This window comes from Phoxinus phoxinus (assembly GCF_949152265.1).
Source record: "Phoxinus phoxinus genome assembly, chromosome: 9".
Taxonomy (NCBI): Eukaryota; Metazoa; Chordata; class Actinopteri; order Cypriniformes; family Leuciscidae; genus Phoxinus; species Phoxinus phoxinus.
Window position 1 is genome coordinate 1885082 of NC_136884.1, and position 21166 is coordinate 1906247.

The window sequence follows — 21166 nt, forward strand, 5'->3', positions numbered from 1 at the left end:
GTAGGATACGGTCGTGTGTTTAGTCTGCGTATAATGTAAAAGAGTCAGCTTTCAGCATTTAAACGCTTTAAGTAAACATATTTGTTGTTTGTTAGACAGCTGTAGGCTTACAAATCGCAATCAAGGCATTGTTGACAATGATGAAAATGCCGTTTCTGAGACGAACGCTGTGTGGGCGGAGTCATGACGTGGAGTGAAGAGGGTGATTTTTATAATTTAATGTTATTTTGTTTCATATATATTTATATATATCCCTCTTGTGTGTGTGTGTGTGTGTCACTGATCTATATAGAATGACATTATATAGATCAGTGGTGTGTGTGTGTGTGTGTGTGTGTGTGTGTGTGTGGGTGTAAAGAAGAGGAAATAACTGTCAACAATAAAGCCAAGTTGGAAGGTTAATCAGAGGAGGAATGTGTCACTTGGCACATAAAGTTCAGGGCCAGACTCACAAAGTGAACCATCAAAATAACAATGACTCCTAATTAAAATTAGCCACCTGAACTTCATTTGGCCCTGACTATTGGTCTAATCAGCAGTGTAGCTTAAATATGTCAAAGAACAACAAAAGCTGGATATGGCCTCTGATTTGGATATAGTATTGATGCAATAACCCATATACAATGGGCTTTAGTATTAGTATAATTTCTTGACGTCATGTAGGCTACTTGACGTATATGATAGGTGAATTCAGTAATTTATAGAAACTTGTCAGCTTTGTTGACTGTTTCACTCTCTCTGTGTGTGTGTGTGTGTAAGAAAATATTTGCTGCTGATAACAGTTATGAATATTTCCAGTCACAGCTTGAAGGTAGTCACTCCCAAACATGGTTGAGCTGTGAGGTAAATAAACAGAAACCTGAAAAACCAGTTAGATGAGAGAGAGAGAGAGAGAGAGAGAGAGAGAGAGAGAGAGAGAGAGAGAGAGAGAGAGAGAGAGAGAGAGAGAGAGAGGGTCAGTGGGTCAGTAGTAGACAAAACTGAATATGCCAAAACAAAAGTCATGAAAATACATATTCATTACAAAAAAAGTCAGAGGAAGCTTGACTTTTGTCTGATTAGTGACTAAACAAAAGGTGCATTATCCACACTACTGGTAAGTTGTTGTTGATATTATTATGCGTTTTTCTCAGTTTGTGATTTTTCTGAAATATATGATAAAAAATTGTCATTTGACCTAAAAAAAAACAAAAAAAAACTAGTGACCCCAGCAGGTCTAATAGTTGATAGCGCCACCTACTGGTCAAACGTTATACAGCTAAACCAATGGCAAATCATAAGCTATTCTGTGAGCAAATACATCTCCTCGTTGTGCCTGCCATTGCACATCTGTACATTAGTCTATGTAAAGTCGTATTATATATTAAACAGGCTATAAGTAAACCTGCCAACATACAGATTAAATAATAAAATATAACTAAACCTAAAAAAAATGGTCTAATACACAACCAATCAAACCACTTCACTGTTAACACACTGAAATGTATTATGCAATGTATTATATAAACGCCTAATCAGAAATCATAATAAGTGTAGCATATATCCACATCATTTTTTTTTATTTTTAAATTCTGGTTTCCCTTGCAAATCTCCATTTGTACTATTTGAGTCCTCACCTTCACATGTTTCCTCTTGCTATTTGCGGCTGATTCTGGACAAGCATAATATTTTCTCTACGGTGTAATGCTGAACCAGAGAAAGCTGAATGTGCTCTTCTGAATCACAGCAGTGTTAGATTATGCAGCAAGTATGCTTATGAAGACCAGCTGTTTCTACACACAGTCTACTGTCCAACACACACACACACACGCACGCGCTATTATAACTCAAAAATCAAACATGTTAACAGCGCTTTGGAGAACATGCACATCTCTGCTGACTGTTTTTACTCCAGATTCAATATCTATAACTGTATACACTGTGCAGATATTGAGTTCATAAATCATACACCATTTAAACAGCATCAGTCCTGCCTTCTCAGATTAAACTGGTCCTGTAAGGCTAAAAAAGTCAATAATTGTACAGCAGGGTTGCTTGTATTCTCCTGCAGATCTGTGAGGGAATCGGCTGGAGTTATGTCACGTGTGTTGTGTTGCTTCTACTGGAACTCTTAAAGGGAAATCAAATATAAAAGAGGACAAAGGATCAGAGAAACAGGAGACTTCTGGAAGCTGAAGACACAGAAGATGCAAGGCTGATGTTACTGTTTAACAAGAGGAGAACATGCATGTGTGAGAGTCAGAGAGCAACACACACACACACACACACACACACACACTCACACACACACACACACACACACACACACACACACACACACACACACACACACACACACACACACACACAGGAGGAAGTAACGCATCAAGAGAAATCCCAGAATGCCCACAGAACAAAACTAATTGATTATAACAAAGACAAATTATAATAGTGAGAAAGATGGAGACCAGTGACATTGAGAGAATATAGAAAGATGTATGGAAAGCCCATTTTCATTAATTAATTAATTAATTAATTAATTCAGTTTTTGCTAAATCATCATGAACTTAAAAGGCATAGCTATAAAATAAAACTCGGAATTATGACATAAAAAGACGCAATTATGAAAGTTTAAAATTATAAGTTACAATTTTAACATAATAGCCTAACTATTAATTTTATGTCAAATTATAACATATTACATCATAATTATGAAATAAAAAGTAAAAATTATGAGATAAAAGTCATAAGTGACAGAAAGTTTAAATTATAAGACAAAAAGTTAAAGTTAAAAAAATTATTTAATTATTTTAATTATTAAAATTATATACTGCATAATTGGCTATAACAAAATAATCGGGATTACAGTTATAGGCCTAAATGATAAAGTTAAGAGAAAAAATATTATGCAAAAAAGTACACAATTCATTTTTGTAAAAATTATGAGATAAAAGATGAGATAAAAAGTCACAATTATGACAAATTGAATTATGATTCAAAACTGATTATGACATTCAGTTGAAATGACTTTCAAGTTGAAATTCTAAGGTCGTAGTTCTGAACATTTGCTGTCCTCTATCTCATAATTGACTTCTTCTTAGAATCTTAAAACATCCTATGAATAAAATATGATTCCCTCATTCAGACATGTCCGAAACCCCCCCCACTGAACATTAGACAAGACTTCGCTCTCAGCACCATCATATGTCCAGATCCTCGTGACCGCGCCCTGCCTCATATATTCCCGAGGCAGGGCGCGGTCACGAGGATCTGGACACCGCCACTGTAAACACTGAGGTCACATCAGGAAAACCAGCATAGCGTGGCAGGAATATTAGGCAGATAAACCATTTCCTGAACAGCTGACAGCACCATCACTGGCTAAATATTTACCTAAAGTTGTCAGCACTGCACTATAGTGTTCGTCCTCAGTGTTTGTTAGGCTGTAGTTCTCCTCTTGTCCTCTGGGCGGCGATGTTCACCATACTATTTTTCTAAGGAAACAGTGCAACTACTTAGCCTACACCAAGGCACAATATCAATCATATTCATCAGTAGCCAATAAACTAACACGAGTGATGATTCAATGTTTGATGAAGTCGACATGAATCATTTGGTCAGAATAAAAGAAAATGCCAGTTTAGCCACTCGTTTGCATACTACACAAATTCAAACAAATGTATAAGGTGTGGCGCCCTCTTATGGTTCAGATGAAATGTAAATACCTTGAAGATGTGCAGATGAATGTCAAGGTTTCCCCCTTTAAACTGATATAAAATGAGGTAGCCTATAAAACACCTAAACCTGTATTTAGTAGTCCTGTCGATAAAAGTTCTTGTCTTATTTAACAATAAAATTACATATTAATGTAGCCTATTTATGTATTTTAAATAAGCTACACAAAATATAATCTCTTAAAGCATTTAGTCATAAATGGCACATGATTATTTTTTATCCTGCAAAAAAAAGAAGAAAAAAATACACTGTAAAAAAAAAAAGTTGATGCCTTACATTTTTAAGTACAATCAACTTGGATTTTAAGTAATTTCAACTTAAATTATGACTTAAAAAATAGTTAAATATTTTATAACTTATAAACAAAAAGTTATTTTGATGAGTTAAAGCAATGTAAAAAATATGTTGTCATAACTTATTAATTATAGATTTTTTTTTTACAGTGTACACACAAACGTTTTTAATCACGTTAAGTATTTTATTGAAATGCTAAACTCTCAGAAAAAGGTACAAAAGCTGTCACTGTGGTGGTACCTTTTCAAAAGGTACACCTTTGTACCTAAAGAGTGCATATTAGTCCGTCAAAGGTACATATTGGTACCAGAAGTGTACATATTAGTACCAAAAGTGTACATATTAGTACCAAAAGTGTACATATTGGTACCAAAAGTGTACATATTAGTACCAAAAGTGTACATATTGGTACCAAAAGTGTACATATTGGTACCAAAAGTGTACATATTAGTACCAAAAGTACCAAAAGTGTACATATTAGTACCAAAAGTACCAAAAGTGTACATATTAGTACCAAAAGTGTACATATTAGTACCCCTTTGAATGGTATACTGCTTTTGTACCTTTTTTCCTGAGAAAATCTCTCAGAGTGGGCTTGTTATACACTCAAGTGTCAATGTTAGGACAAACAGAACTGATTTTGCTCAGTGCAAAACAAGAACAACAATAATTTCATGACCTATTTTCTGCAGTATGATACTGACTGGTTATGATGGTTTATATGTGTGAGGAGAAGATTGAGATGTGTTCTTGTATGTCGTGTTGAACACGTGCTCGACCGCGTGTCGGATGCTCAGCGCTGGAAACCCCCCGGTTCGAGAAGACATCAGGAGCGCTGCCGGAGGTGAAGAAGGTCTGAGGTTACAGATCCATTATTCGGAGCACATTAGAAGGGATTTGGTTTCCGGATGACCTTTGTGCTCGTCTTCAGGGGGATCTGGGGGCCGTGGGGGGGCCGGTGATGACAAGATACTGAAACTCAATCAGACAACAACTGCACTACATACTCAAAAAAAGTACGTTTAGATAAAGACCCAGCAAGCAATATTGTGTTTAAACACAGCCCTGGCGTCTCGGCTAAAACAAGGCAAAATTTGGCCTGTCAGTGAAAATGTAATAGATGTCTAACCATATCCCAAGAATAGACTAGTCATCAATTAGATAAAGAAATGAAATGAGTGAAGAAATGAAACCAAACACCTTGTTATCACTGTTGACTTTGCTTACATGATGGAATATTATACGTCTCGCAAGTTATTTTGGCAGGTAACCAAACTCAAGGTTATTCTGGCAGGAAGTGTGTTACTCATGGCCGGGTCTATAGTTAACACAGACGGGGAAATGACGGCTTTACTTGTTGGGTAGTGGCTTGCTAAGACTGTAAGAATGTTTATCATGTGTTCATTTCTTGTTTATTGGCAATGTGTGAACAGCTTGTAACAAAACTTAACAAACAAGAGAAAAAAAAAGGTACAAAAGCTGTCACTGGGACAGTATACCATTCAAAGGGGTTCTAATATGTATAATTTAGGTGCTAATATGTACACTTTTGGTACCAATATGTACACTTTTGGTACTAATATGTACACTTTTGGTACTAATATGTACACTTCTGGTACCAATATGTACCTTTGACGGACTAATATGCACTCTTTAGGTACAAAGGTGTACCTTTTGAGAAGGTACCACCACAGTGACAGCTTTTGTACCTTTTTTTTTTGTTGGGTCAACCCGATCACACTAAATGCGGATCTATAGCACGCAGTGTGTTTATCGTGCAATACGCGAAAATGAGTTTTACGTGCATATGATACGCACTTCAATGCACACGAAAACTGCGTATCATATGCACGTAAAAACTCATTTTCGCGTATACATTGCACGATAAACACACCGCGTGGTATAGAGACGCATTTACGTGAGAACAGGCTGGTTGGGTAGAGGCTTGCTAAGATGTAAGAATGTTTATGTGTTAATTTCTTGTTTATTGGCAATGTGACTTAAAGCTGCAGTCCGTCGTTTTTCCTCTTTGTCGCCATCTCTGTTCGAAATCTGCAATTGCAGTTATTCGCGGAATTATTAACTGTGCGTGGGTAGTAAATCGGCATGAAACAGCGCGGATGAACACAATGTATTGAGGAGAACCTGTCGCTGCCGCGTCGCTATGGATACTGTACTGTCATCAGCAATCTCAGAATTTTTGAAAGTGTATAACCAACATTTGAATTTTCATCGGAAAATGTCATCTGAACAAGTAAGTAACATTCACTTTTGTTCTGACCAAATTCGGGGGGTGGGGGTGCATTGGAGTAGGCTATATCATGCTGATTAAATCTAACGATTGCTTATATCACGTCAAAACGTGAAAAATATATTTTGTTCTAAAATTATTAATGTTAACTACATCATTATTGCGTGACTACATTTAATGTGTATTAGTGCTACCTGTAGTTCAGTTTTCATTTCTGTGCAGTATAAATTCTAATTGTCATACCAACAAATCTCCACCTCCATCATCCACACAGGCTATATAGCCGACTAGCCGGGACTCCTTTTCTATGTGTACAGAAGTGATGTAATGACGCAAAGACATGATCGAAATTCCCGCGGAAATCCACCAGTACCACTGGAATTAAAATCATTATTACAAGCTTACCGTTTTGAATCGAGGTAAGGCAAGCACATCGTTTTGAACACTGGCTGGTTACGTTTTTTTTCCAAAAATTTCTTTTTTGATATTTTTAAACCCAAAAAAGTGCCGGACTCCAGCTTTAACAAATGAGACCTTCCACTCTCAGAAAAAAGGTACAAAAGCTGTCACTGGGACAGTATACCCTTCAAAAGGGTCCTAATATGTATAATTTAGGTGCTAATATGTACACTTCTGGTACCAATATGTACATTTGAGGGACTAATATGCACTCTTTAGGTACAAAGGTGTACTTTTTGAGAAGGTACCACCACATTGACAGCTTTTGTACCTTTTTTTCTGAGAGTTTAGGTTGTCTGTGGGCTGATTTTTATGTGAATACTGAATCAAGAGGATGTGACGTTTACAGTTTCTCTTCTGTTTTATGACACATGAATGCTTATACAATGTTCAGGAATAATGTTGAAAGAGCCATTCTGTACTGTAATGTCAATGTGTCATGCAAAGAAACGGGATTAATTCACATTATAGTCTCACATTGCCAGATCTATAGTCTATATAATCTCAAATATACTTTGATAACATTTTAATACCTCATCTGTCGACATGATGCCAGAAGTGGTGCAAACATTTCCACATCGATATACGATCAGATGCTTTCTGAACTGCTGTTTTCTCTCCGCTGTCATTGTTGTGTGTGTTATTAATGAATATTTACATATCTATCTAACCATCGGGATTATTCGTTAAAAGTATATCGCCGCAAAGGTATTTTTAACTTCTTTTTACTTCTAAGCGAAGAAGGAAAAATAACTTAAGTATATCGTATATCTCTTGTATACGTTACGAGTGTGAACACGAAAAATACATTTCTGGCTGGAGTTCACTAGCATAGAAATAAATGTTGTGATGTTATTTCTATCAAGAGGTGCATACATTTTTGGTCAATATCTTGTATTGTTAATGCAAGAGTCCAGCACATCCCATATGGGCATGATGTGTCTTTACATGGTTGTTTAAGAAATGAAAATATACACACTCCTTCAATTATGCGTAGAAGAACTGTTTACAAACATATAACATGCTAGAAACATAATAATTACTGCAATAATGACCCAATCAGACTCTTAAGCATTTGCCTGTTTAAATCCAAACAATTACTTATATATACACAGTAAAAAATGTTTTGGTTTAACTTAAAAAAGCAAGTTACCTTGTTGCCTTAAAAATTTGAGTTTGTTGTAATTTAAAATTTGAGTTAATACAATAAAGCAGAATGGTTTAATAAACAGAAACTCTTCAGTTATCGAAGTTTATTTGACAAAAGATAAAAAGTTGTGATAACAAATCATGAAAATATTTTTTTTACAGTGTATATATATATATATATATCTTTTATTTTAGCTTTATTTCAATGAACATAACTTTCTTGTTGTACTGCCTTTATGTTGATAAAAAAAAACATTTAATAAAGTAATCATGATGTATATCATTAAAAAAGTTGTAGGATTGCTTTATTTTTTACATTACGTGACAATTAGAATTGTATTTATTCATTTTTATAACAGAAATGAGAGTTGGGAGAAAAGTACTTAATTGCACAATGCAAAAAAAGTTGCTAAAAAGGCTTCAAATCTAAATATTTTTTTCCTCCTTTTGATTATAGGACAAATATGATTTTGTGAGAGGTTTTGTAAGATTCACCATTTCTGAAGAGCCATGTTTGTTATTGATGGGTCGGTTACTTTAAACCATTGGTAAATGAGTAACATGAATACATAACAGTTCCTCTTATCAACTTCTGATCGAGGGAGACGAGAGCGGCTGCACGTGCCACGATGTGAAATATCATTTAAATGTTTGAATAAATCATGTAAATATTTGGGTGTTGAGAGTGAGAAATGCTTATTTGCTGCATTTGGCACCTCTGAGAAACACTTCGTAAAGCATCCTTTCATTTCAAACTGAAGCCATTTCTAAACAAATTACCAATGATTCACGAGGGAAGAAAGGGATTCATGCACACTGCTCATTAATGAACAGCAGATGTTTTAAACCCGGGCTGAACGAGCGAGGGCATTTAGTAAAGCCCTGTTAAACACTAAAGCGGATTAAAGCAGAGTTGTTATGCTCTACTTAAGAAAATGTCCTTAGACAAACCTTGAATAGTAGCCATGCATATTTTTTTTTTTTGGTCTTAGGAAAAATGTCACATGTTAACAATGACACATTGCGACCCAGGATAAAAGAGACTATATTATGCCCTTTTACTAAGACCTAAATTAGTTTTTAGGCTCTCAACAGGTTTTCCTGCTTGAATGTTGATTATTTCCTCATATTCTCCATTGTTGCGGCTCCTCTCTTCCCAGTCTGTCAGTAACGCTCTGTTTACTTCCTGTCTCTATGAAGCCCCTCCTTCTGAAAAGCACACTGTGCTCTGATTGGTCGGCTGGAGCAGTGTGTTGTCATTGGTCAAGCCCTTCAAGCGTGTTTGGGAAACGTCCCGGCCGTTAACATACTTAACATTAGTTGTTAAAAAACTACAAACATGGCGGATGTGTGAGTCCAACAGTTAGAAGAGAGGTTAAGATAAATGGGTTTAAAGATTAATAATCAATATCCTGACGAAAAGATATTTATTCAGTGTTATCCACATTATTTTTCATTTTGTAATGATACGTTTGGACATTAACTTTTAAATGTATCATTAAGCAAACACATGAGAAGAGTCTCTGCATGAAAGACCCACGACTGCCAGATCAAACTGCTGCTTCATTTCTCTCCGAACGGCAGGAAATTAAATGAAATTGAATGTGATTGAAGATGATTGACAGGAAGCACGTAACTAAGCGACAGAGCGATCCGTTAAAGATGCGATTATGACAAAGTAGTTTGTCCCAAAGCTTGCCACTTCTGCTACACACTCAAAAGTATGTACTTATTCTTCACAAAAACTACATACTTTTAGGGCATAGTACAAGTAGGCGAATTGGGACGCAGTTTCAACACACCAACCAGGCCACGCCCCTTTATTCTGCGTATACATTTTTAAAATGAGGAATATAGTGACGTGTTCATTCCCGGAAGAAACTCAAGACTACAATGGAGGCGTTTCAGGAGTTCAGAAACACTGACACTGATATAGAGAATAACTTTTCATGCAGCAACACACTAAAGAAAGGTAAACACGTTAAGGTCTGAAAATGCAACAAGCAAATTCCTCTCAGAATTGAGACATTCGGTCAGAATACAGATGCGATCACAAACATTAAGTTGAGGATCTCTATAGAGTCGGGTCTTGTTGAGTCTCAAGGGACAAGGATCACACAGTGGCTGTTTTGTTTGTTGACGTCAGAAATGGAAAGTGTTCAAGTCCCTTCAGTAACAGCCAAATCTCTCCTGCCCCGAGAACACGGTCACCACGACAACAGACACGTCATATTTCATCTCTTTAATTTGATCAGGGTAATGAGTGCATGAAACCATGAAGATGTGCTACAGTAATGAAAAAAAATAAGAAGTGCATTAAATGATTTCTATCATTCTAGACTCAGACTAACATTCATAAAATGATCTAGTGGTAGTGCCAATTACACAGACAGACATGAAAATTATAATAATCTCATTCCTGGAATTATACAAAGTGATTTTTTTCCCTCTTAAAGTACAAAACCGGTCATTTGAGCAGCACTTACATCAACAAGTGACACATGCATGAAGAAAAAACATTATAATAATCTTATAATCATAGAAAGCTTGTATATTCCTCTCACAGGATGTTTGTTTTTCTTCTAAAAAGTTGCTAAAGTCACAAAGTTTTGAGGCTGAAGTTATTCTAAGCTTTGGCAGTTTATCTTTGATTCTTCTCCCACAAAGAGCAAAACACAAGATATACAGATAAATTCAGTCAGAAACCGACGGGATCACAGTATTATTCACAGTGTACGGTGCTCATAAGTTTAATAAAGTTGGATAAAATCTCAGTATTTTTGTTCCTAAACGCCCGGCTTTAGCTGCCATCTCTATAAACGGTGTTTTCTTTATTCCTCGTATCGTCTTCATCTCAATGCCTTGTTTTCACAGAAGACAAACTGAGATATGCCTGAACTTGTTTCCAGATGTGGATGTAATAGTTCTCGATTACAGAAGTCCAGCTGCCTAGAAGTGTTCATATGAAGGCACTCAGTTGCGCTCGTCCTGTTTAAAGCTTCAGTTTATCTCTCACGATCACTCTTGCTATGGTTAGCATGATCAGATGCTTGAATCTCCACATGCAGAAACTCCTGACGCGTCATGCAGTAAAACAATCACACACACGCCCAATAGCCATCAAAGCCCAGTGTTATCTGTGAAATCCTGCTGTGTGTGTGTGTGTGTGTGTGTGTGTGTGTGTGTGTGTAATGGCAGTTGGTGTATTAACGCTGCTAATGCAGCTACGCTTGTTTCTCTGAGGAAACGTTTCTCTGAGGGTTTGGCTGGTGCAAGTGTCCCTGAGGACCAGCGGTGTTTACCTGTGTGTATCTGTGGGCTTTCGGAGATTTCAAATGGCCATTAAGGGGAATTATTAAAATAACATTTAAAAATTATATCATATGACATTTAAAAATGTAATAACATCCAAATAGAGAATCGAGAAACTTCAACAACTCATGCTGTCAGATCGATTAATCGCATCTTAAGTTTGTGTTTATATAATATGTGTGTGTGTGTGTACATATTTTTATATTTATGTATTAAATATATGAATGTGTGCATGTCTGTGCGCACGCACACGCACACACACACACTATATATAAATGTATATAATATATATTTTATGTTAGATGCGATTAATCGATTTGACAGCCCTAATATATATATATATATATATATATATATATATATATATATATATATATATATATAGACTATATATTAATAGTCCTGCAAGCAAAAAAATAAAACATTATAATATTTTAAGTTGTCCCATTTTTTCTCAGGGCAAGCTGTCATGTAAAACGTTGCAATTTTAAATAATTAATTGTATTATTATTATTAATAATTTTAATTATTAATTTACTATATATATTATACTATAAAATATTATTATATAAAAATATAATAATTATTAATTACTATCAAATTAATAATATACTTATTTTAAATCTATTTGTCTATGCTAGCGTACACATTTTTATGGTTTCATGATTTTTAAATTGATCGCCTAGAAGTTCACACTGTGTCAACTTACCCCATGCAGTGTGACAACATGCCCCGGTTAAAAGGATAGATTAAAGGGCTTTATGGTGTGTGTCAATACAGAAACTGACTCTCAAAACTACACTCTAAAAAATGCTGGGTTGTTTCAACCCAATTTTGGGTCAAATATGGACAAACCCAGCCGTTGGGTTAAATTTTTCCATTACATTTTTAACCCAACGGCTGGGTTTGTCCATATTTTACCCCAAGCTGGGTTGAAACAACCCAGCATTTTTTAGAGTGTAGATATTCACTGGAATCACAACTATAACCAGGCCTCCCAGTTGTCAACATTTGTCAACAATACCCGTGCGCGTCTTATAGGACAACTTTAAATTACTTTTTTGATCCACTTCAAATGTTGACTAGCCTACTGTATATAATAATAATAATAAAAAGCTTTCTCGAGCATTAAACATTCAAATGCCTTTTTTTCCTGGTCCAGCATGCAATCTGTCCTTCTCCTCTTCATCATCATCATCATCATCACACACAACCCTCATCAGAATATTAGACAGCACGTCTTGATACAGACTCAGACAAACCCATCCAGGAAGATACAGCAAGGTCACCAGTCCCATGAAGTTGAGGGGATAATGGGAGTAATCCCAGGAGCACGCGCCGAGCTGCCGGAGCGCGAGGCCCCAGCTGAACTCCCAGGCGTAGATGAAGCAGATGTAGATGGGAAGCCTCTGCCAGGTTCTCCATCCTCTCCTGAAGTGCAGGTGCAGGTACAGCTTCTCCACCACGAAGCTGCAGCTTCCATACATGAGGAAGGACCACAGCGATGTGTGACCCTTCAAGGTCCGGTCCTCTTTCTCGAACAGATTAAACACAGAAGTGAAGACCACCTCGTCCAGAAACCCGTGCATCCCGAAGAACACGAAGCGCGCGAGTCCGGGTAACCCGTGCGCGCGCGAGGATCTCAACGACACCGTGTTATTCTGCCACCGCAGACGCAAGACGCGTTCATGAAAGATGTGTGAGAAGTATAACGCGAGCGTGTAATGCACAACGAGCTGCGTGATGGACACCACTCGGATGTTCTCCGTGCAGGTCACCAGATTCCCGATTAAAATCTGCAGGCAGATGTACAGGGACGGGTAGAAGACGAGGTGGAAGACGAGCGCGCGCCCGTGGAAGCATCTCTTCTGCAGGAAAACCTTCTCCAGGAGCAGATGCGTGATGGAGTGCGCGACGCACAGGTACGGAGAGGAGAAGCCCAGCAGCTTCGGGTCGGTGTGATCCTGGAAGTGGCGCGCGGAGGACAGGAGGATGTCCAGCGTGACTCCGTGCATCCCGTAGAAATACATGCGCATCCACTGCGGTAAAGCGCGAGCTGTGTCGCGCGCCCCCGGGCTCGTCATCGTCAGATCTCTCATTAAAACACACTCAGATGTCGATGCGTCTTCGTTTAAAGGCCATTTGAGTCGCTGGTGTCCCGCTGAACCCCCGCGAAGGCACTCGATCTCACTAACCGCATTCTTGCTCTATCATTGCAAGGAGAGGAATGACAAGAGAAGAAAATACAGAGGCGTAATAACACCCTCCACCAGGTGGTGCTGTCCTATTCATACAAATGTACAACGTCCCTAAAGTGCTGAATACGCATCATACACAGTTCACAACAACACTATTATATTATATTATATTATATTATATTACATTATATTATATTATTTTTGATTATTTATTTTATTTGTGTATTGGTTATTTTCTTCAAAATTAAAGGAAAAATATTTATAAGTTTTATAAATGTTATTTTTATGTAAAAATTATTTTATTGTAAAATATGATTGTTGTTGTTTATAATAATATTCAACAATATTTATTCTATAATTAAAAACATTTAGATGTTATAAATGTTATTTTTTGTTATAAATTATATAAAAAATATTTTATATAATTTAGTAATACTTTTATGCAGAAAAATATTTATATTTTTTTATATTTTATATGATATTATTATATTAGATATCATATTAGTATATAGTATTTTAGATTTTTTAAATATATTATTTATAAATAATCATATATACGGTAATACCTTTAAATGTATTGTGAAATATTATCTTAGTTTTTAAAATACTATTTAACTATATATTTTGCTTTTTTTTTAGTTTATACAAGTTTATTAAATTATATAATTAATTAAGTTTTTATAAATTATATTACAATTATTTTTATAATACTATTAGTAATCTCTCTCTCTCTCTCTCTCTCTCTCTCTCTCTCTCTCTCTCTCTCTTTTTTTTTTACTTTTTTTTTTTACTATCCTTTCCATGGAAACGACCCTTGGGTTTCTGAAGTAATCTCTCTCTTTGGGACTTGACATTAGTTAATTTAAAACTCAATTCCCCGTCAGAACATGAGGGCCCAAAAAATTAGAATTTCATTCATATTTAGGACCCCTCTGTTCTCAAACTCATTGATCAGCTTAGTATTGTAAAGTGTAATTCAACATACATATTAGAAACAGTGTTACAAGAATTATATATACTGTACATTACTTGATTAAGCGTTATTTTATACGATATTTACGTAATTGTTGCAAAATCGAAAGCAATAAAATGCCACAGTGAGGCTCTCGACTGTCCTGCATGACTGAAAAACACCACACACACACACACACACACACACACACACACACACACACACACACACACACACACACACACACACACACACACACACACACACACAGTTATTATCTCAGTTCTCGGTTCTCCTCTGCTGCGTGTTGAGGTGAAAGATTAGCTCTGAGTGATCATCCTGTGTGTTATCAGTGAGAGACACGGCAATAACAGAACAACAACAAGTGCTCAGAGGTCTTCACTGGCTCCATATAAGTAGTACATATACCGCTATATATATATATATATATATATAAAAAGTCACAGAGAACATCAGTCCGCTGACACTGTCAATCAAACTAGCCTACATGTGAAACTCGAAAAATTAGAATATGGTGCAAAAGTTCATTTATTTCAGTAATTCAACTTAAAAGGTGAAACTAATATATTATATAGACTCATTACATGCAAAGAGATATTTCAAGCCTTTATTTGTTATAATTTTGATAATTATGGCTTACAGCTTATGAAAACCCCCAAATTCAAAATTTGAATATTGTGAAAAGGTTTCATAATCATCAAAATTATAACAAATATAGACTTGAAATATCTCACTTTGCATGTAATGAGTCTATATAATATATTAGTTTCACCTTTTAAGTTGAATTACTGAAATAATTTTTTTCGAGTATCACCTGTATATCCAACACAAATGTGTTATTTTTGTTAACTGTGAAAATATCATAAGATAACTAATGTTTTTTTTTAGAGGGAAAATTTTTGTTTTATTACAAACACATGTCTCTAATGTAGGCTACACTTTCTCATTGGCTCGGCTGCAGTTCTCTAAAGCGACACTAGATGGGAGCAAATCGCGTTTTTAACTCCGTGTAAAGTCATGATGCATCTTTGCCCTTAGGAAAGAAACAATAATTTAATGTGAATGGCACATTATCTGCATGCTGGTGCATGACATCGTTCAGAACATTACAGCAATAAATCGCTTTAATTTAACCCAGCATGGCCACGGCATTTCAGATTAGCATCAAATGTTCACCATTATCAAATCTCAATTCACCCAAAACGTTACTAATGTAGCCTATTATCAGATTTATTTTTTCCCTAATGCATGTCTATGGGTGTTTGGATGGTGTATGTTCACTTACACTAATGTTATCCGCTATAATCACGATCAAATAAGACTTTCCTATGTGTTTATCTCGATTCAAATTTGCTGTGTCCCCAGTTTTTAATCCCATTGTATCCCTTAAAACTCATCATTGATCAACAAAATGACATATTTAAACGTTTATTCCTTGGGTAAAAAAAAAAATCGTCATGCCTTAAAATATCTTGAATGTAACTCGACACCCTTGCCTCATTTAGTATGCGCGGTTCTATGAATATGTAAATGAGCCCCGCCTCCACTCACTCACTCAGCTCAAAGATCCACTGGTTGACGATCACACGTTGATCTGATTGGTTACAAGGTAGTTTGTGATGTCAGAAACTATGAGTATGCAAATGAGCCCCGCCTCCACTCACTCACTCACTCACTCAGAGATCCACTGGTTGACGATCACACGTTGATCTGATTGGTTACAAGGTAATGTGTGACGTCAGAAACTATGAGTATGCAAATGAGCCCCGCCTCCACTCACTCACTCACTCACTCAGAGATCCACTGGTTGACGATCACACGTTGATCTGATTGGTTACAAGGTAGTGTGTGACGTACTACGTTTAGCGTATTAGCTACATTTAGCAAATATTCTGTTTTAATATCCATAGTTATTTTCTGTGAATGTGCAAGACTTCCAAGTCATTAGCCACTGTAGATATATACCTAAGAATAATAAAATTCAATACACGGTAAAACTAGATGTGCTACAAACAAGTGTGTTTATAATTAGGACAATAAATTAAAATTATATTTTAAGAAATCAGTTTGCAATATCAATTAGCATAGCGAGCTGTTTTGTAAAGCTAAAATTAAGCTAACAAATGGCCTCTCAAACAAGAACAAATGTGGGCGGGGCTTGGGAATTGATTGGATGGTTGTGGTTTGCTATTGGCTGATGTCATGTGAGTGACAGGTTGAGCCCCGCCCTCGGCATCAGAGTAGAGATGATGTCACTGCAAGAGGGAGGGGAAGTTATTCTGATTAAAAACGATGAGGAACATGAATTTAAACAAATAATGCTGTGCACTGATAAATCATTTATAATAAACACTGCAATATTCAATTAAAAAATAAGAACGGTCAATATTGGTTTTATGGTGATTAAAAAAAAAATCACGTTTTTATTATTGTAGACATGGCTCTAGTCTAGATGACTGATGTTTCGGTCAGTGAAAAAGATGAACTCACTCCTTGCACGATTTTAATAGATATCTAAAAATCTAATCTCAGATCCCATTTCCTCCAATTTGCGGCTCTTATTGGTTTGAGTCTCTGCGTCTGGTTCCGTGTCGCCGGGTCACGTGACGGGGCGCGGGGGAGGAGAGATAAAAGTCCCACGGGGAGAGTCACTCTTGTTTACAGTTCCTGGGGTTTATTAGCTATTCCCTTCACTTCATCATGGGCCTTGCATCCGTAACGAGGTTTTAAATTCCCTTCTTCAATCTAAATGTACTTGCTGTTACTGGAATTTTAAATAAAAAAAACGTCTAGAGATTGGAGTACAATTTGGAAATAAAGTGAATAGTAGCCTACATATTAATTTTTTTTTATTAAAAAGTCACTTGTGGTACAGTGTTTTAACATTGATATTTGGGGTCTCCTGGGACCCCAGACAATAACATGTAATTTTCTAAAAGAATAATATATATATATTTTTTAATGTAATTTTACTCTGTTTATTAATGTTTTTACTCCTCATTTGTGCTGTTTTTGAAGGATTTATGATATATTTAAAATTTATATAAATTAATATATATATTTTTCTAAATAGGATTTTACACAAAAACTTTAATTTTCATTTATGGGGATAACATGTATAATTTTACTTGGTTAAGTGTACATTTTTGCCCATATTTTGGAAAATGTAGTTTTAAAAGTAAAAAAATCATAATTTTAGCCACTAGATGGCTATATATATTGACTAACTGAAAGATATATTTTCTCAAGTTTTTCCAGTTGGATTCATATCTAAATATTATGATATCACAATTATAACAATAAAAATAACTTTTTTTGTCAAAGTTTAGCATTTTTTTATACACATATTGTAAACACAAACTTTTATTTTGGATGCGATTAATCGTTTCACAGCTCTAAATAAAATATATTTAGAAACAATATCAATTTCAATTTTAATAAAAACAACAACAATTTTAAGTAAAAACTTAAAAGCAACGAAAACTACACAGCTGTTTAATACACTTTTTGCTGTAATTAGTTATAACAACTTAAAATTAGTTGAGATAACTGAAATATCCAAGTTAATTAAACTAAAGTAAAGTTAACTGCACTTCATATTTTAGATTAAGCACAAACCAAACTTTTTTGTTGTATGTTGTACACATTATTTCTTATTCTAATGTTGAATTTTAAGTTGTGATAAATAATCAATCCTTTTTTTTACAGTGTAGGTGCAAGTTTATTCTGTAAAATGCCTGTTCCCCCCCCCCCCCCCCCCTGACATGCATACTCCTGTATGTAAATGATGTGATGTTCTTCTTAAAATGCAATAATAAAAAGCGGTTTTAAATGATTTGCACGGCATCCGTCTTGGATCAGAGCCGAGAGTGAGCGGACTGAAGCTCCTCATATCTCAGAGGTCATTAAAGCAGCACAAGGTCATCGCCATGGAGACAGCGACTTCAGCCGCAGTGCTTCTCATGCACAGTTTCACGTTTGGTCAGATTGCATGTTTACAGCTGAGGCCAGATCATGCGTTTATAGACAGGGTCTGTGTTTTCTCCAGATTCATCTGCTTTTGTTGAACGCTGCATTAGCCCTGCATGTGTGAGAAATAAGACATGTGTTTTTTTTTAATGAGCAGCTCGAGTATGAGGTGGAAACTACAGGTTGCATGTTGTTGTGTTTGAACTGGAGGTAACAAGGCATGTCAGGTTGAAAGGCTATACAGCAATCGTTTCATTTGAGTGAGAACAACCTGCCAAATGTGCAAAACACGACGTTTAATAGAGGAAAAATACAGAATAAACTGTCAGAGGATGTAGAATATCACTAGAAATAGAGCATGTGTGCTTGCATATGCAAAATTCATCACTATAATAATCGGGTTGATATGCTACTGTTCAAAGGTTTATATATTTATTTATTTGTACAGCAAGGGCACATTAAACGGATAAAAACCAGTCTGGGTTGTTTTAACCCAAATCTGGGTCAAATATGGACGAACCCAACCGTTGGGTTAACATTTTTAATTAAAAAATGTAACCCAACGGCTGGGTTTGTCCATATTTGACCCAATTTGGGTTGAAACAACCCAGCATTTTTTAGAGTGAGACATTTATTAATGATGAACAAAAGATTTCTATTGAACTTTCTATTGTTTAAGAATCACATTTTCTACTAAAATATTAACATTGACAAGAATAATAATAAGAAGAAATGTTTCTTGAGGAGCAAATCATCATATTAGAAGGATCATGTGACACTGCAGACTGGAGTAATGAAATTCACAAATATACATTTTACTATAGGCTATATTCATATAGAAAACAGTTTCGCTAATTAAAATTGTAAGTTCGTCAGGACAAACTCTGATGGTTATGGCTTGACAAAGCCTTTTGAAAGTTTTATAAGCTTGTTTTATCATGTTGCTAGTAAGTTTGATCCTGTTATAAACATATCTTGGATTTATTTTACATTTTGCTAACATGTTTGTAGCATGTTTTAGTACATTGAATTGGCATGCTAGCATGAATTAGCAAGTTGCAAGCATTTTTATCAAGTTGCTAAGATGAATAATGTTATTAGTACGTCATACCAAATTTGCAAATATGTTTGAACACTTTGCTAACATGAATGAGCATGTTGCTAGCATGTTTAAATGCGTTGCTAGCATGTTTAAATGCATTGCTACCATGATTTAGCTTGTTGCTAACATGTTTTAACACATTGCTAGCATTATTTAACATTAATTTTTACTCTTGATTTTTGATCAAATAATTGCAACCTTAGTGAGCAGAAGAGACTTCAAAAACCTAAAAAAAATGAATGGTATCATATACTAAGGTGAATCTTGCTTTGAACTTGCTAAGCAATTGTTAGCATACTCAAGAGTGATTAAAAAAACTAAAATATCAGCTACATACATAATAAATGTGATAATCTAGTCCTTCATTCAATCTTTTGCTTGTTTTGTTGTTCATCAAAAGTGAAACTCAAGTCTGATTGCAATTTGAGGAATAGAAACAGTGTTTGACAGCCTGAGGGACTCGTGTAATACAGTAAGGACATGGAGACGCTTTAACTAGCTGAAGATGGACATTACTATCGATGGTTAGTGTTGGTTTACATTGAGAGGTCACGGGGGCAGGAAGTGATGTCGTCAGCAACCGGATTATCTGCAGGAAATGGCCACTTAGTGACAACTGAGAGTTTATCTGTTCATCGTGTTTCAAAACCTAGTTGCCTTGCTTTCTATGTAGACAACGTTATTAACTAAAGCTAAAACCTACAGTGGTGCCACATACATATATTTTCCACCCAATTATGTCGTAATAACGAGATGTTATGTCGTTTAAATTATATATTTTCTCGTAATAACGAGATGCTATTGCGTTAAAATGAAATTTTCTCGTTAAAACTATACATTTTCTCGTAATAACGAGATGCTATACCGTGAAATTAAATGTTTTCTCGTTAAAACGATATTTTCTCATAATAACGAGATGTTATGTCGTTTAAATTGTATATTTTCTCGTAATAACGAGATGCTATTGCGTTAAAATGAAATTTTCTCGTTAAAACTATAAATTTTCTCGTAATAACGAGATGCTATATCGTGAAAACACAATTTTTCTTGTTAAAACGATATTTTCCTCATAATAACGAGATGTTATAATGTTTAAATGGTATATTTTTTCGTAATAACAAGATGCTATTGCGTTAAAATTAAAATTTTCTCGTTAAAACTATACATTTTCTCGTAATAACGAGATGCTATACCGTGAAATAAATTTTTTTCTCGTTAAAACGATATTTTCTCATAATAACGAGATGTTATGTCGTTTAAATTGTATATTTTCTCGTAATAACAAGATGCTATTGCGTTCAAATGAAATTTTCTCGTTAAAACTATACATTTTCTCGTAATAACGAGATGCTATACCGTGAAATAATTTTTTTTCTCGTCAAAACGATATTTTCTCATAATAACGAGATGTTATGTCGTTTAAATTGTATATTTTCTCGTAATAACAAGATGCTATTGCGTTAAAATAAAATGTTCTCGTTAAAACTATAAATTTTCTCGTAATAACGAGATGCTATACCGTGAATTTTTTTTTCTCGTTAAAACGATATTTTCTCATAATAACGAGATGTTATGTCGTTTAAATTATATATTTTCTCGTAATAGTGAGATGCTATGTTGTAAAAAAAAAATCGCGTTAAAAAGAATTTTTTCCGGTAAAATATGTTACTAGAAAAGATGTCGTTTTAAAGAGAAAAATTACGTTTTAACGACATAGCATCTAATCTTTCTGAGAAAATATATTG

General features: G+C 35.2%; 1 protein-coding gene across 1 annotated transcript; it reads right to left on the reverse strand.

The window, feature by feature from the left end:
• Window positions 1-12126: 12126 nt before the first annotated feature.
• tmem229a (transmembrane protein 229A) lies at window positions 12127-13409 on the reverse strand. The gene has a single exon (XM_079623536.1). It carries the CDS (start codon window positions 13276-13278, stop codon window positions 12316-12318), a length of 963 nt encoding a protein of 320 aa, XP_079479662.1. The 5' UTR covers window positions 13279-13409; the 3' UTR covers window positions 12127-12315.
• Between the last annotated feature and the right edge of the window lie 7757 nt (window positions 13410-21166).